General features: G+C 43.6%; 1 protein-coding gene across 13 annotated transcripts in view; it reads left to right on the top strand.

Annotated features, from left to right (window-relative positions):
• Kalrn (kalirin RhoGEF kinase) overlaps nt 1-17,424 on the top strand; it is a 603,131-nt gene that overhangs the window by 348,003 nt on the left and 237,704 nt on the right. For 9 of the 13 annotated variants that reach the window (XM_050159714.1, XM_050159712.1, XM_050159715.1 and 6 more), the window contains exons 16-19: nt 3,694-3,813; nt 10,489-10,707; nt 12,689-12,838; nt 14,848-14,962. In XM_050159714.1, coding sequence (XP_050015671.1) covers nt 3,694-3,813; nt 10,489-10,707; nt 12,689-12,838; nt 14,848-14,962 — 604 coding nt within the window. The remainder of the gene's footprint in view (nt 1-3,693; nt 3,814-10,488; nt 10,708-12,688; nt 12,839-14,847; nt 14,963-17,424) is intronic. The other 4 variants (XM_050159713.1, XM_050159724.1, XM_050159721.1 and 1 more) reach the window with 1 other exon arrangement.

The following is a 17,424-nucleotide window of genomic DNA, read 5'->3' as shown; positions in this document are numbered from 1 at the left end:
CAAGAATTTATTTTGTGGTTGGAGTTGCAGAACTAACTGTACCTCAAGAGAAGTCATCTACGGCAACAATCCAGTCGGTTGCCTTGAGAACAGCTTTCTGGTAGGTACGAGCTGGAGAACGGTCGTCTGTTGGCCATTTCGCCAACCTGCAAGAGAACCAGTCTTGGCTGCCCAGCTCAGGGCATCCTCACTTGCAGATTGCCTTTGTCTTCTCCTGGTTTTGTCTTATTTGAGCCCCCTTTGGCCTGGGGAAATAATAAGTCTGTATTTTTAGCTCTCTCACAAAGCAAAGAAAGACTATGCTGAATTCTTGGCCCAGCCCTTCCGTTCCCAAACAGAAGTTTTCTTCCCAGTCTCTGGTGTCTACACACTCCGTTTCTTTCTGAAACCCTATGGTTGCAGGGATGATCTTTGGGTTTTAAAGAAGTGGGAAGGGTGAGAGCAGGAATTAGCTAAAGATATCTGTGGCCATTAAAGTCTCAGATACTTTCTCCTTGCCGTGATAAAATATCCTGGCAAGAGCTACGTGCAAGAGGAAGGGTTTCTCCTGGTCTACAGTTCTAGGAAGATGCAGTCTGTCATGGTGGGGAGGACGTGGCAGCAGGCAGAAAAGGCATGCTGTCAGAAGCATCAGCACTCAGGAAACTTAAAAGTGGGTCACTATTTAAAGCCTTGAGGGCTACCCACTCTGTGAGCCACTCCTCCCGAACACTGTGGCGGGAACCATTTTGGAACTAAGTGTTCACACTCACGAGCCTGTGGAAGACACTTTACATCCACAACACTTGCCCAGTAGGTACATTGTTACTGCAGCTGATCAGTGTTATGGTTTGAAAAAAAATGCTTTTACCTTATGGGTTTTATTTTTAGCCTAGCCTTTTTGTTCAGTGAAGGAAAACGTACACATTTTACAGGTGAGAACACTGACCTTTGATTAAATGATGTCTCCAAAATCACCACTGGACACTAATAGAACCAGTATTTTCTCATTTTAGTTACAATATTTCTGCTACCACCTAGTGCACACTTGGTTGCCTAAGGGACAATAACTAACAAATTTAACAAGCCAGGAGGATAGGAAGAGCCTCCTAATAAAAAGCTGTACCAACAGTGAGCTGAGCCAGGTGTGGTGGCACACACCTTTAATCCCAGCACTGGGGAGGTAGAGGCAGGCGGATCTCTGTGAGTTCAAGGCCAGCCTGGTCTACAGAGTGAGTTCCAGGACAGCCACAGCTACAACAGAGAATCCCTGTCTCAAAAAGACAAAAATCAAAACAACAGTGATCTGAGCACAAAGAATAATGATACTAACCCGATTTGATCTGACATCAAAATGGTGCCAACAGGTTCATTTAAATAACTGAATACAGTTAGATGACCCTTCTTTATTTTGGGGAGAATTATAGCTGAAGAATCACAACACCACCCATATTTGCTTCAAACTGCAAATCAAAGCTAGCACAACGCAATCAAATGTCATCAGGCTAAACATTTCCTGGTACGTTGCATCAGCTCTGGGCTGCCAAAAGGAAAGAGGGGGTTATCTAGACACAGATGAGACCACTGGGGTTCAGGGTAGTTAAGTGACTTTGCCAAGGAAGGTATATAGTCAGGCTTTCTGACCTCAGGAAAAAAAATAGAAGCATGCTGCCTCTGTTCATTGTGCCAGCTCCGCTTCCAGAACTGACTCAGTGCTTGGTGTCAGCGGGATTAAAGTCGTGACTATAAACTTCTGTGCATTTTCCCAAAGTCAGATCTTTAGGATTCTAAAGTTCTAGAATGCCTTTATAAAGAGCATTTGGGCATTACAGGTGAGCAAGAGTATGTTACAGTTTACTGAAGATACTCAAATCATGGTGTTATTCAGTGAGAATGCTGGTAAAAGTGTTCCCACCACCATAGTTACAACTGACGTGGCTAAAACTCGAGGAAAATATTCTATCAAGACTCCTGAGGATTAGACTAACCTTGACTTGTGGTACCCTTGCAGAAGGTATTTTGATGACACCCACAAATGAGTCTCCAAATCAAGCAGAAAGCAGTGATACATGGTAGAGGGACATAGTTCAAAACATACAATATGGGCTTCATTTTCCAAAGAGACAAAGATCTTGGCCATGCAGTCTGTGAATGCATGTACCCAGATTAACAGGCAGCTTTTGAAGTCATTAGCACCTCTCGCCAGCCAGCCACAGTCCACCAGGGACAACAAGGATTTTACACATGCATGCTGAACGGTTATTTCCTGCAGCTAATTACAGATTGGCATCTCATCCACAATCTGCCTGATTGGCCATGAGTTAACAATTCCGTCCAAATCACCCAGCTCCAGCAGGATTTATCTCCCGTGTTGTCTATGCACAAAAGTCATCACTCAGTTTCTGCTTGGGAATGAACTTTGCAAGATACCTATGAGAGTTACAGGAGACCAGGCGTAGCATTTTCCAGTTGTTCAGCAAGAAAGTGAAGGGAAGTAAAGAGCTTAAGAACAAACCTGGAACAGGTTGCAGTGTCTTCTCCTTTACGAGGAATGACACATGGATGCTATTCACCGATTTTAAAATTTCAGAACTTTTTTTCCTCACCGAACAAGTTTCCCTAGAAAAGAAGATGCTTGGCAGTGTTCTAGTGACCACACACCAGGTAGCTCCAGAGCCTACATCTTCCCTTTAGATTGATTATTTGTGCTTTTCCTGATCATTGCAATGTTTCTAGGTCCTAGAAGGCTCTTGACTCCCTCTCTCCTGGTACTCCCCACTGCAGGAGTTTCCTCCCCCACACCCTCTGTACTTATTAGGAAACATAAAAGTTGTATTCAGACCACTGGGTAATTTAATTTGGTTATACTTTGTTTTCCCGTGGAAAATTATCTGTTGTGTGAATTTTTCTTACTTTCTCTTTCCTTCCTTGGAACTGTTGGCTCCCTCAAGCTTATATGCTCTTGTTATATAAGGCGGAGGCAGTAAGGATCTGCTGCTCACATGTGACTTGGGTAATCTTCATTACTTTCAAAACATTGCTAGGCAGCAGCTATTATGTGAACTGTGTGAGATTAGAATTTGATTAGAAGATTGCTCTAGACTTTGGGGAGTTCACATTTTTAAGAGGGAGGTAAGTATAGGTTGAAATTACGGAAAAGTCATTCTGTGGAAGCCACATTAAAGTGATACAAGGTGGCACAGTCATACTGGGGGAGGGAAAGATTGTTTCTAACAAGAGGGGTGAGGACAAACTCAAGAAGTCATTATTTGACTGGACCCTTTAAAAACAAGGAAAAAAGGAGTTAGGGAAAGGGAAAGAATATGACCAAAATAATACTGTATTTATTTCAATAAATAAAAAACAGAAAGAAAAAGATACCAACAATTGGAATTTAATTATATCATTCTTTGCTCTAAAAGACCTTTAGACATGCATAAAATACAGTCAGATGAGACAGTGTTAATTTGGTGGGGACACCGGGACAACAGGGTGATGCAGGGAGGAAGTGACATGTGGAGCTGAGAATAAAGCTGGTACATAAAGCACATGGCTTATGACAGCAGACACCGGGAAGACCTGGGTGATAAGCATTCCGGATCCTTTCTGTCCTCTCTTTAGCAGAGAATAGAAGATAGCCCTTCATAAGGAAGGCAACAGCTCTGGAGAAACTGCAGGGGGCCATTCACCTGTGTGCTTCTCCACACTCCCTAGGTTCTGGGATGGATCCGCAATGGAGAGTCAATGCTCAATGCCAGCCTGGTCAATGCCAGCTCTTTGTCGGAGGCGGAGCAGCTGCAGCGGGAGCATGAACAGTTCCAACTAGCCATCGAGGTAACACCCAGATCTGAATGCATTGTCTTCTGCTCCCCTTTGTGACTCTGGGCCTAGGTGGGATGGCTGTCTGAGATGCCACCATTCCCACAGGTGGTGGCATAGTGTAGGCTCCTTCACACTCAGGTATGCAGAGTGCAGGTGTCTTTCTGTCCCCGAGGTATCAGGAGAATCTTTGCTGCTCATGGTGCCTTAAGACCCTGGTGCAGTGAGATTTTTACCTATTACAAACTAGACATCAGGTGAAAAATGCAAACAGAAAGGCTTCCAATTGAAGACAGTCAGAAGTGAGAATAGACATGTGTGCAAGGCAATAGTAAAGTGGAATACGATTTTTAAACACCTGGATTCTAGGTTGGAATTTGGCTCTTAACAGGGACCACAACAGACTGTACCATATAGTTTGCGTGGTGCAAGTGGCTGTTCAGTAATGCCAGAAGAAGCCATATTTGAAGAACAAACTGCAACTCGAAATTTACCAACTGGGGCTTCTTAAAATTTAAATGAAAATTCCACTGAGAATAAAGTAATGTTGCCTTGCTTTAAATAATACCTTCAATTATCTCCTACTAGGACCTTCTCCTCCCAGAGTGGTATCTGAGAAAGAATAAAAATGGGGCATGGAACTATATTAAAAACAAAATAAGTTCAGCACCAGTGGGGAAAGAGACGAATAAAAATCTCAGCACTTATTACATGTGGTTCAGTGTAGAACTTTGCCTGCTTTTGAGTGTGTGGAAACTATAAAGGGGCTATTTTCCTTTAAAAATTACCACTAGCAAAACCTTTTACATAATGATGGCAGAAAAATGATGAATTTTAACTATCTGTGCTCACAAATGTCTTTTAATGTAACAATCCAACTGATTGCTACCCCTTTATAAACTAATAGTAATTGAATTCAGCCATTTAATTTTCCAGAAGTCATCTTATGTGCATATAAACATGGCATTAAGACGAATGACTTGTTTCCATTAGATACTTGGTATCTTCTTAGGAACTATTGTTAGCCTATACATGCTGTCTGGGATTTGAGATTGAAAAGCAGTGTGTTGCACATAAGAGCATAAGCAAATCACTTGCTTATGAGTTACCCAGAAGCAAGGAGTTGTTGGTTTGGTTTTTTTTTTTATATCTCTGTTACAGTTTACTGGCACTCCCAAAATCAATAATGGTGGAGCTCCTCAGGAGAGACCTAGATTGGGGTTATGATCAGGTACTTAGTGGTCAAGTGTCTATAGCAGTGGTTCCCAAACTGTGGGTTAAAACCCCTTGGGGCTCAAAAGACCCTTCACAGGGGTCATATATCAGATATCTACATTATAATTCATAACAGTAGCAAAATTACAGTTATGAAGTAGCTACAAAATAATTGTATATGGGTCACCACAGCATAAGGAACTGTGGTGAAGGACTGCAGCATTAAGAAGGTTGAGAACCACTAGTCTACAGGTTTGGTCAGCCATGAGTGCTAGACAACAGACTAGGGGCATGATAGAGAGCTATGGGGGATTTCAACAGAGATGAGTCTTGGTCTTCTTCCTCCTTGGATAAGAATATTTGGGTTGGGGTAATTACATTCCCAGTTTCTTACTCAAATATCTGACAAGCTGGGCCAAGTGTCACAGCACACTAAAGTGTCTCGGTGAGCCATGAGAAAGAGTGGGTAAATGTTGCCACAGTGTACTGAAATATTAAACTCTGTATGTCTGTGCATGCAGTACATGTACATTTAGTGAGATGCTGCATTGTTCTATAGTAGAAATGTCTGACGCAGTGTTCTATAGTAGAAATGTCTGCTAGCCACTCCTGGGGTTTTGTGGGATTGATGGTAGGGTTGATGTCTGTGATCTCAAGGATAGCAGATCAGGTAGAACTATTAGAACATCTTGGTAATGGAAGGTCATCAGGTTGTGGTATAGCTAGATAAACAAGGAGCGCAACCAGAATTGTGCCTATGCTCCTTCTCCAGACAGCCTATGGTCCTCTGTAAACTAAGTTTAGACTGGGCTTTGCATCAGGATAAAAATATGCCAGAGAGGATGTAGCAGGTTTTTTTTTTTTTGAGACGAAGGCTCCCTATGTAGGTCAGGCTGACCTTGAACTCACTATGTAGCCCAAGCAGGACTCAAACTCATGGCTGTCCTAATATTCAACCTCCCAAGTGATGGGACTACAGGCATGTACAACTACACCTGGCCAGATGCAAGCCACTTTAAAGGGAGTGTAAGTAGCCTAGTGTGGCTTTCTCTGTGTGCTGGTGTTACTGCAGGCCTTTGTGCTGATTGCTGGAATGTGGGGAAGGAGTATAATTTGCCTTCTTAGAACCGAAGGAAAGGAAAGAAGGAAGGAAGGAAGGAAGGAAGGAAGGAAGGAAGGAAGGAAGGAAGGAAGGAAGGCAAACAAGCTTGAGAGTTCCTTAAAAAAATAAAGTAGTTATTGGTGAGACAGTGATGAAATTTGTTACATAAGCTTAGACATTTTTAAGAGTAAAGAGGGTGCCAAGTGTAGTGGCCAGCCCTGTAATTGTAGTACTCCTGGAGGCAGAGGCAGGAGGGTTGCAGAGCTAGCCTGGGCTATGTAGAAAGACCCTATCTCACACAAAACAAAGGGAAAAGTGAAACAGAAGGTTATTGATAATCAAGCTAGAAAAGCCATCATACAATGGAATAGTACTAGCCAAGCCAGGATAATGCTAAGCCTAGCTTTGGTGCTTTCCCTTGAAAGGTCAGAATTTGTTCCTTATACAGCCTTGTTTTGGGGGGAAAGGTCCCCAGAACCTCCCGAATAGAGAACCAAACAGTGTCTCAACGCAATGTCGCCTATTAGCAAACAGGGTCCTTATTTGTTAGTGCCCTGGATGCATTGACGTGTCTTCAAGAGCTGTGGCCTTCATAGAGAGAAGCTCAATTTAAAACCCATTTTTATTTGAACTCCTCCTGTGCATTTAAGCATAAATATTATACCAGAAAAGTGGTTAATAATGGATAATAAATTCAATTGATTTAGTTCAATTTTCTTGCACTTATGCCTACTAAATATTAATGTCCTTGATAATCCACATTTTAAAACTGTAACACTCAATAGGATTAGATGATAAGGAGTAAGAGTAAATGCAAAATAATAACTTAAGCTCAACAAAGCAAAGATTATGCCACAGAGGTAGGAATTTATCATTTAGGGAATTAAAGAGGAAGGCGGACTCAGAACTGTTACAGAATAATGAGCTTTGGAGTAAAGGGCAGAGTTTATCACTTGACACAAATTATAGAAAAGTCAAGATTACTCTGAACTCTTTGAGGGAAAAACATTAATACAAGTTTATGATGACAATTCTATGCTGGTTTTACACCGTTAAGGACAGCAGCGATAATTGCCGTTATCACTGCCGTCCATCTGGAGAACCTTCCGTCAAACGGAAGATGCTGTAGAGTTCATTCTAATCCTAGAGAACAAGTAACTAGCTGTAAAAGAATCCAAGTTTGTGAATAGGTCAGACCCGAGTCTGGTTTTATTGTTTGTTTTGTTGTAGGCTTTGAGGCAAGTCATTTAGCCTGTATGTCTTAATCTCTGAGATGGAAAGAAAATCCACCTCGTAGAAGGGCTTGTGTGAACCAGGAAAGACAATGCATAATCACAGGGCTCAGCAGAGAGCACACAAAACACACCCTTAGAGAAGTGACAGCCATTTGAATGACCCCTCCCACCTCACACACATACACACACATACACACAACACAATGTGACAGTTTTACCTTCTAAGCAATTGGAACCCTCCAGGAGTTCACTAAGCGAAAAGGGAGATCAGAGAAGGGAGATGTTCCCTGGGTTTTGAGCCATATGATAAAGCTCATTGAAGAAGAGCAGATTGAGATGAGTTTTTCAAAGGACAGGTGGGCTAACAGGAGCACAAGAAAAAGGAAGAGCAAGGCAGGAAGGTTTGTGGCTTGCTTTCGGAGGGTTTGGGGGTGTACTTAGTATTGTGAGGCAGTTACAGACCGTGTCATGGAGGTCTATTATGACAGCCAGATTTTGAAGCTAGTTTTGAAGCAGTGAGGGACCCATTGAAGACTTTTGAACTGAAACTAAGGGGTGGTACTGTTAAAAATAAAAGCTTTAGGGATGAAAAGAGTAAGTCACTATAATACAAACACTTCATATTCCATCAAATTAAATAAAACTGCCAGAAATGTTCACGATGAACTGGGCATGTGGCTCAGTGGTAGAATGTGCATTTGGCATGTTCAGGACCCCAAGATAAATCCTAGCACCACACATGAAAAGGAAAAGAAAAATGAAACATGAGGAATGGGTTTATGCATTTGTAACTGGAAGGCAAGAAAATAGTCATCTCTCGTCCATAAAAATGCATATATGAAGTTGTGAGGGCTGGGCTGGGTTGGGGGAGCAGGGAGGAGCAGTCAGGGATGGGTCAGGGTTGTAGTTCTAGGTGGCAAGGAAAATGAGTAGGAATAGACCACCAACTTAGGTGGCTAGTAACTTTGGGGACCTGTTTAAAGAGATGGGTTTGGCTTCTGTCGAGGGTTGGGCATCCACCCTTTAGCAGATGGACTCACTGCCTCAGAAGGGTGAGAGGTGGGCTTCCTCACAGGAGAAGATAATTTCAAAGGAAGATTCAACAGTAAGAAGAGGGCTTCTAGGACTCTCCTTCAGAGAGGAACTGAAGCCAAGGGGGTAGTCAAGGGCTCTGGAGACATGAACAGTCAGTGAGGGATGACCTTGGCACCTCTGTGTTTAGGAAGCAGAATAGTGCCAGTAAGGCAAAGACAATCAGGAACTGGTAATGATTGTCCCGCCCTTTAGTCTACTTTCTCCAGCTTCGTTTAGCAGTGGTAGCCCAGCACTGACATAGTATCAGGACTGTAGCTCTCATCAGGAGGAAGGCAAAGGTACAAGGCCGGGATGCTGGCAGAGACTCACGAGCAGAGGTGCTGCAGGTTTGGGGGGGGGGAGCACAAGGAAGCTTTATAGACTGGGCAGCATATTGTCTGCTGAGGGGGAAAGGCAGGTGCAGTGGGCACCAGGGAGAGGTTTAGGTAAAAAATGAGGGCGGTCACCCTCAGGCCCAAAGAGAGCTGAATTAATCAGCTGCTAAGAATGGTCTCCGCCCTGCTGTCCAAGCTGAGCAGAAAGGATTTCTGGAGTGTCGCTGTGTGTCTCGCCACCCTTATCCACCACGAGCTTAGCCAGCACTGTTTTCTGGAAGGCAAATGGTCGCAGCTGAGGTTGCAATGGCTTCCTCAAGTCAGTGGCACTCTGGCTTTCTCACAGGACTGACCTAGTCAGGGACACTGTGGCTGTGATAGATCACCATGACCAATGTCCTAGTCAGGGACACTGTTGTTATGATTGATAGATCACCATGACCAATGTCCTAGTCAGGGACACTGTTGTTATGATAGATCACCATGACCAATGTCCTAGTCAGGGACACTGTTGTTATGATAGATCACCATGACCAATGTCCTAGTCAAGGACACTGTTGCTATGCTTGATGGATCACTATGACCAAAGCAACTTGGGGAAGAAGGGGAAAAACTTACACTTCTTGCTCACTGTTCATTACTGAAGGAAGTCAGGACAGGAACTCAAGCAGGGCAGGAACCCAGAGGCAGGAGCTGATGCAGAATCCATGGTGGGGTGCTGCTTACTGGCTTGCTCATAATGGCTTGCTCAACCTGCTTTCTTATAAAAACCCAGGACCACTAGCCCAGAGATGGCACTTTATCCATCCGCCTGGGTCCTCTATATCAATCTCTGTAGCCTTGTCTGTAGCCTGATCTTCTGGAGGCAGTTTCTCAGTTGAGGTCCCTCCTCTCACATGACTTCAGCTTGTGTCAAGTTGACATAAAACTAGTCAGCACAGAAATCACGTCTGTGTTTTGTTTTGTAAAGTCTGAACCTCATTGGGGGGTGGTTGTTTTTATTTTTTTTCTGCCACCTGGTCCTCCAGCTATGTCCCCCATCCTCTTGCAGTTAAGGTGCAGAGCACAGATAGCCAGAATCAGAAGCTGTAAACTGAGATCCTGAAAGCCTTTGTAGATAACATTGGGATCCTGCCTTGCTCGTTCTCGGCTGCTGCTGGCTTCTTTGGTGGAGTAATTGTGGGGTAGGAGTTGGGGTGAGGGGTCAGGGTGAGAGTGCCCTGCCAGCCAAGTTTTTCCCATTCTGCCAGAAACCTTTTCAATTGATTGCTAATGTCTACGATTGTGCATTGCCAGCTGAGATTTGTGTGACATGTGTTTGGGGGTCTGGAGGGGAAGACATGCTTCCTTAATCTGTGAAATGCTGCATCAGTAACCACTGAAAGTTCAGTGATGAGCAATATTAAGATTAGAATTGAAAGGGAGATTAAACAAAATGGTCATGTTTCTATACATCTTCTGGTTCTCTTTGAACTGAAATGTCCTTAAAATCTAGGGTAATGAAAGGAAAAAGTTAAGAATGGGGTCAGGAGTTAGCATCCTGGGAGACGAATGAAAATGTATGGTTTCCTTTTGTAAATGTGCTTTAAGAGACAATACTGTATATTGATCACCGTGACAAATGGATCAGTCATTTAAAGCTCTTTAACTTTTCTGCATCCTTCCAACCACACCTCACTCCACCCCCTCCCATATCACACCTGGGCTGCTCTCCTTCCCTGGCGCCCAGTCCCTCTTTCACGCCACTTCCTTGCAGAAGACGCACCAGAGCGCCCTGCAGGTCCAGCAGAAAGCGGAGGCACTGCTCCAGGCCGGCCACTACGATGCCGACGCCATCCGGGAATGTGCCGAGAAGGTGGCCCTCCACTGGCAGCAGCTCATGCTAAAGATGGAAGACCGGCTGAAGCTAGTCAATGCCTCTGTGGCCTTTTACAAGACCTCTGAGCAGGTGAGGGGAAGGCTGTGAGAAGTGGGCTGAAGATGGAAGAGGATGTTTCCTATCCCACACTGTGGCACAGCATCAAAAAGCCAGGCCTGTCACACTAACCTTTGAGAATAAAGCCGTGGCCTGTGAGGACACTGCCATTGACTTTCTTATCTTTTCCCCCCTTTACAGCAAGGAACCATGTGGGGTTTTTCTTCTTCTTTTCCATAAATTTCTCAAACTCGTCAGATCAAAATATGGAGGTGTTAAAGTAGAAACTGGATGCGATGAATACTAGATTTGAGCAGTGTATCAGTCAGCCATTGTCACAATAGTGCTGTGTGACAAGCTACCCCACACTTGGCCATATATGCTGGCATTTGTTTTCTGTTGAAATATCTAAGGACAAGCTGATTTTGCTGAGCTTGGTATATCCAGACTCCAAACTGCACCTTGCATCCAGCTTGTTTATGTGTCCTTTATCCTTCTTGACCAGCAGCTACTTAAAATACATTCATAGTCAAGAATCCAGAATCTACTTCACAAGACCACTTCAAGCCTTTGATTCTGTCCTATTACCGAACAGGTCTCAAGTGTCTTAGTCTTCTTTGTTAGCTATTTTCTCAAGACCTGAGCTTGCCTGCATGCTTTGTGTCTTGTATTAAAGGAAGTAGCAAAGGTGGGGCTAGACAGGTCACCTTGAGGTCAGGGACAGACTTCTTATGGCATGACAAGCATTATGGCTGTGATGTCATCCAGCTGAGTTGATAATTCAGTGAGCATTCTATCCAAAAAAAAAAAAAAACACATCTTTGGCCGAGGATATAGCTCAGTTACTACAGTGTTGCTTAGCAAGCCCTTCATTAGAATTTCAGGGTCACCCTTAGCAACATAGAAAGTTCAAAGCTAACCTGGACTTAATGAGACCCTGTCTTGAGAGGAGGCCAAGATGGTTGCAGCTGCTCTCCCTTGCTTCTGTGTCCGAGAAGTAACCAATGCTGTTGATGGGATATAGAGAAATTCAGGTTTCTGCTTTCCATTTGCTTGATTGTTTTTGCAACCTTAGGGATGGAATCTATCTTCTGCATGCTAGGCAAATGTCTGCTGGGTTCTTATTTCTGTACCCTCCCTGGAATGACACAAGGCTGCCATGAGACTCTCACGGCAACCCTCAGCCTAAATCTCCCTCTGAGCTCTCTTTGAATGCTCTGATCTCTTCTGAGGTCATTTACAAGGTCACTCAGCATGGCCTCTCTGAATTCTTATAACTGAAAAGAAAAAATTATATCTTTGAGGTTAATTCAAATGTATTCTCCCTCAGAAAGAAATATGATTTTATAATAGATGTCCTAAAGATGTCACTGCCTTATGGTAGGACTTTGAACATCTGTCCCCAGGGGAGTAGAAAGATGACTTTTGCTTATGGCCCATAAATCACACAAAAGAGGCAGCTTTCCCCTTTACCACTGCTGAGGTTCCTGACAGACAAGTACAGATGCCGAGGCAAGTCATTGAGTATCTTCTTCAAGCCTGGTCTACATAATTCATAATCATCATGAGATTAGAACAATATAGCTATACAATATATACACATGTATATATTGTGAGATGCATATGATATATGTGTATATATGCATGTGATTTTTCATATGTGTGTACATATATATGATATATCATGTTGAAGCTCCCTAAATATCCAACCTATTTCTTAATTTCTTACTCTTCATCATATTTCTGGGTAAAACTATCAACTCCTGTAGCTTAAGCCATCAGCTGTAAAGGGTAATTCTACAGTCTCCATCCCTAGTCATCACAGTCCAAGCTCCAGTCACAAGGGTCTCAAAACTTCGATCTCTTCAGAGTATCTTGACAGTGGTGGCCGCTCTGAATCTCCAGGCTGAATTTTACATACAGAGCGTCACTGTATAGAGTTCTGTTGCTGAAGTCAGCAGCGAACACTGGCTGAGCAGCTCCTCACCGAGCCTTTTCTCCCATGATTCACTAGGTGTGCAGTGTTCTGGAAAGCCTAGAGCAGGAATACCGGAGGGACGAGGACTGGTGCGGTGGGCGAGACAAGCTGGGGCCGGCGGCAGAGATGGACCACGTCATCCCACTGCTCAGCAAGCATCTGGAACAGAAGGAGGCCTTCCTGAAGGTCAGAGCACACTGCCACACATGGTCTCAGCTTCCAGCCACTCTCTCCTCTCACCAGCCAGCACCCACCTACTGTTCCGTCAGGGCTTCCCCTGCCTCTGGCTTTTCCCACCTCTCATGTAAAGAGGGAAGGGAATCCTCTGGAGGGGTTGGAGACTTATCTCCCAGGTAATTCATAAAGTCCTAAGATAACACTTTAAACAGTCCCTTTTTTCTTGACACTTTTGGTATCATCAGGTATAGGATGCACTATTATTGTCGCTGCTGTGCTAGGGTGTTCCACCACCACATGGTCACAAGCTTTTACTCTGCTACATTCAATTTATAAAAAATATTTTTTTCTTTTGTGTTGTTAGACATTGCACACAGGGCCTCGCACCTATTAGGCAAGCACCCTGCCATTGACCAATAATGCTAACCCCAAAATGATCTTTTGGCTGAAGAGCATAAGCCTACTCAATAAAGTTATTAAAATGAATCTTTTAATCAAAAAATTCCGATACTATTTATCAATCTAATTTTCAATTAACAACAAATATCAGTGTTTATTCTGTGTGAAAGCAGAAACACATTTCCTAGGGGTTTCTGATGCAGCCCTAGAATGGAGTAGGAAACCCAGTCTCTTCCTCTGGCCTCCTCACATGCATGTGTGGGCATGTACACCCACACACACCTGCACAATATAGCACATACATGTATATGATTCACACATACACACAGAGAGAGAAAAGTAAAGATTATTTCTTTATAAAATTAAATGATTCATTTAAAGAAGAAAGAAAATCTCTTGGACCTATGTTTTTCATATAGGCCTAAAGCCTTGAAGAAAAACTCTTACCAGTGTAGGAAATTGCTCCCCAACAGACACACACACCTTTCTGTTTGTTTTCATTGATTGAACCATCTAGAAGTCCTTAGCCTTGGACCTCTTCTGATGGCTTCCAATTCATGAGCCTTTTAGTTCCCATCAACTTAAAAGTTATATTTATTATATAACAGTCATTGAAAGTATATAATTTGTTTGCTCAAAAGCTAAGTATAAGATTTTTAAATTTAGCAGTTTGACCTACAGATAATTTATTAATTTTAAATTAATAATCAAGTATGTACTAGTTTTATAGCTATGGAAAAATGATTTTTAGGGTAATTCATAAATTATAAGGGCTTAAGGGACACTAGACATCCTCTGTCAGTAGATCTGAATTCTAGATCTGAAGTACTTCCTTCCTGCTGCTCTTCCCCTCAGTCCCATCAGGAGGAAAATGTGGCCTTCTCCACCAGCCACTGCTGATGGTTGTGTACAATGGATTAATATTTCCCAACAAGAGAGTTATCTGTTAGGTCTGGAGAGTTGGCTCAGTGGTTAAGAGCACTGACTACTCTTCCAAAGGTTCTGAGTTCAATTCCCAACAACCACATGGTGACTCACAACCATTTGTAATGAGATCTGGTGCCCTGGCCTGCAGGCATACATGCAGGCAGAACACTATACATAGTAAGTAAATAAATCTTTTAAAATATTTTTTTAAAAAAAATGAGAATATTTGTTAGTGTTATTTAGGTAATGAGAAGTGATTGGCACCCAAATAAATTTGAAAATTGTTCTTACATTTAGATTTAGAATTATATTATCAAGTGTGTTTGCTAAATGTACTATACTAAAGTGGGTTTCTGTTCCCTAAGCTTCCACCAGGGCTCATGTAAAAAGTATTCTCTTGTAGAAAAAGAAAACCAGCCTGGGCGTGATCATTAGCAATGACCAGGCAGCATATGGATAGTGAAGGGCTGGCTGATTTCTGTCTGAGACAGAAAAAGAAGCACTTGGTTTAAAGAGAGCTCGGAGAATGGGAATTAGTGTCCCTGTGAGCCAGAAGTGACCTCCAGAGCTCTGCTCCCTCTGGGTCCCTGCAGCATCCTCATCCTCGTCAAGTCCTTAAGCCTTCTGAAAAGGCGCTTCTTCTCTTGCCCTGGAGTCCACTGGAGACGGCCTCACTTCTCTGTCTCCCTTAGGCCTGCACTCTGGCACGGCGGAATGCTGAGGTGTTTCTCAAGTATATCCACAGGAACAACGTTAGCATGCCCAGTGTTGCCAGCCACACCAGGGCACCCGAACAGCAAGTAAAAGGTGAGTAAGGCCTGCCAGCCACAGGCCTTTAGATGCGTGAGTGAGAGACCCGCTCTCCCTCCCCTCCCTGTAACAGGCTGTGTGCCTACCCCTCTGTGATCTCAGGTTCCCTGGTGCTTCTCCTTTAAGAAGGAACAGTCTGGTATGAAAAGACATGAAACCAGCCCTGGCGATTCACAGTCAGTTTCTTAACGTTCAGAAAGGTTTCCCCAAGTTTTTAAAATGTATTTGCAAGTCCTGGACCACACTGCTTAGCAGAAAGGTTGTCTAAACATTTGCTACACAAAACATGGGGTCCAGTTGAGGCGCTGATATCACTTGGAAGCTAATACAAAGAAAATTTCCGGCTCTTTTGGATATACGGAATCTGCGTTGTGTATGCAGAGAAGGTTTATATAATCATTGATCTAGGTCATCTTTATTGCCTCTGAGTTCTATGAAGTCTGTGAGTGTGTGAAAAATAGCATATACTGTTTAAAACTATTTATAATCTGATCACACTTGGCCTTAGTCCTCGTTTCATTTCCCAGTGGTCACTCCTGCCATACAGAAACTAGCCTTCACGCATTTCCTTGTCCAGTTAGAAATTCACAGCTCTGGAGAGGAAGGCTGGGAAGGAGCCAGGTTTCCGGATGCCATGGTCAGAATGGGGATCAGCGGTCCCTGCTCAGATCACTTGAGAGTTGGGATGATCCAAATCACTGGGAAGAGTTAAAGAAGAGGAGGAACCCGAGCTCCTGCCTCACATGTCCTTTTGTCTTTGAATGAGGCCATGTAGTGGCTGACCCCATGTCACCTTCCAGTACATCTCAAAGTATATATTCTGACCTCTGCAGGTGGCTGATTGGGTGAGGCCAAGCCGCTGAGAGTCCACCCTCTCACCTCCACTGTGTGAGATGGGTACCCAGAAGGGGCTGGATCACTCACACCTCAACTGTGTGGGGTGGGTACCCAGAGGGGGCTGGATCACTCACACCTCCACTGTGTGGGGTGGGTACCCAGAGGGGGCTGGATCACTCACACCTCCACTGTATGAGATGGGTACCCAGAGGGGGCTGGTAAAGCTCCATCTGTGAAAGCTCTTGGGAAGGGGGAATAGTGGCACCTGAAATGCTTGGAGCTGTCCAGGATTTGGACTATGTTGTTTACCTAGAGTTTCTGCAGGCACAAACACTAAAGAGATAACAGCTTCTTCTACCCTCGCCTACTAGAAGCAGACACTGTAGGCAAGACCTCCTATTTCCCCTTCATCTGCTGCCTGGATCCAAATCCAGTACACATAGTCTAGAGTTTTAACACAGGAGATGGCCTAACATCCGAAACCTTCTCTGCGGCTCGCCGTGAGCATCTTTTGTCCAGGTGATGTCATGTTGCAGCCATCAGTAGCCATCAGCTGCTGTGGCTAAGCTCAGCAATGCAGCTCTTTCAGACTCCAGATGTTGGCTTAGGTTCTTGTCTATTCATTCTGAGCTCTGAGTCCAAGGCTACCCAAGAGTTCTTTCCGTGGGGCTAACAGGGAGGCAAAGGGCGGGTCAAGTCTACAGACACATTTCAAACTCCTATTTGTGTCATGTGGGTAACAACCAAGTCTCTTGATGAGCCAGAAGTCAGTCTAAGAGTGAGCAAGTTTATTTGACCACTCTGAGAAGGAGCTGAAATTCCCTGCTGAAGGCATCTATGGTGAGCCACTGAAGCCTATGGAACCTCTCAGCTTGAAGGGGTACAGACAGAATCTATCCTTGGAGTCAAACCTCCAGGCACAGAGGCAGTGAGGGGAATTTAGGAATAAGTAAAACCAACAGTAACTATTAAGTACAGACACTGCAGTTTGGGTTGTACCATCTCGGTAAAGTTCAGTGATGTATATTTGACATCCACCAGGGACCTGGGAGACCAAGGGTAGATAAGGATGTGGTCTCGGGTCAAAGGATCCTGCCTAACCCCAAGCTCTGCTCCTTCCTATCTGAATGAGCCTGATTCATTCTGCAGGACTGCCTCAGTTTCCTCATCTGCAAAGGGAGGACCATAAAGATACACACATCATAAGTATCATAAAAATGCGCCTGACACATAACAAATGCTTAATAAACTGATTATCTATGTCCTCATCACTGTATATTTTACCAACATTTAACAGTTTTCAGGAAACAAGAAGTAAATATAAAACAAAATATGTTTTCTTGATTCAAGCATAGATCATATTATTTAAAACACTTAAGAAATCAATCTATGGCCAGGTGGTGGTGGTGCACACCTTTAATCTCAGCACTCGGAAGACAGAGGCAAGTGAATCTCTGTGAGTTTGAGGCCAGCCTGGTCTACAAAGTGAGTGCCAGGACAGCCAGGGCTGTTACATAGAGAAACCCTGTCTCAAAAACAATAAAAATAAAAAAGAAAGAAAAGAAGGAAGGAAAAAAAGAAAGGAAGGAAAGGAAAGGAAAAGAAAGGAGAGGAAAGGAAAG

This window comes from Alexandromys fortis, unplaced genomic scaffold, assembly GCF_014885135.2.
Source record: "Alexandromys fortis isolate MF-2015 unplaced genomic scaffold, M_Fortis_MF-2015_v1.1 scaffold_119, whole genome shotgun sequence".
Classification (NCBI taxonomy): Eukaryota; Metazoa; Chordata; class Mammalia; order Rodentia; family Cricetidae; genus Alexandromys; species Alexandromys fortis.
Note: the sequence above shows the minus strand (reverse complement) of the source record. Positions and strands in the feature narration are given on the sequence as shown.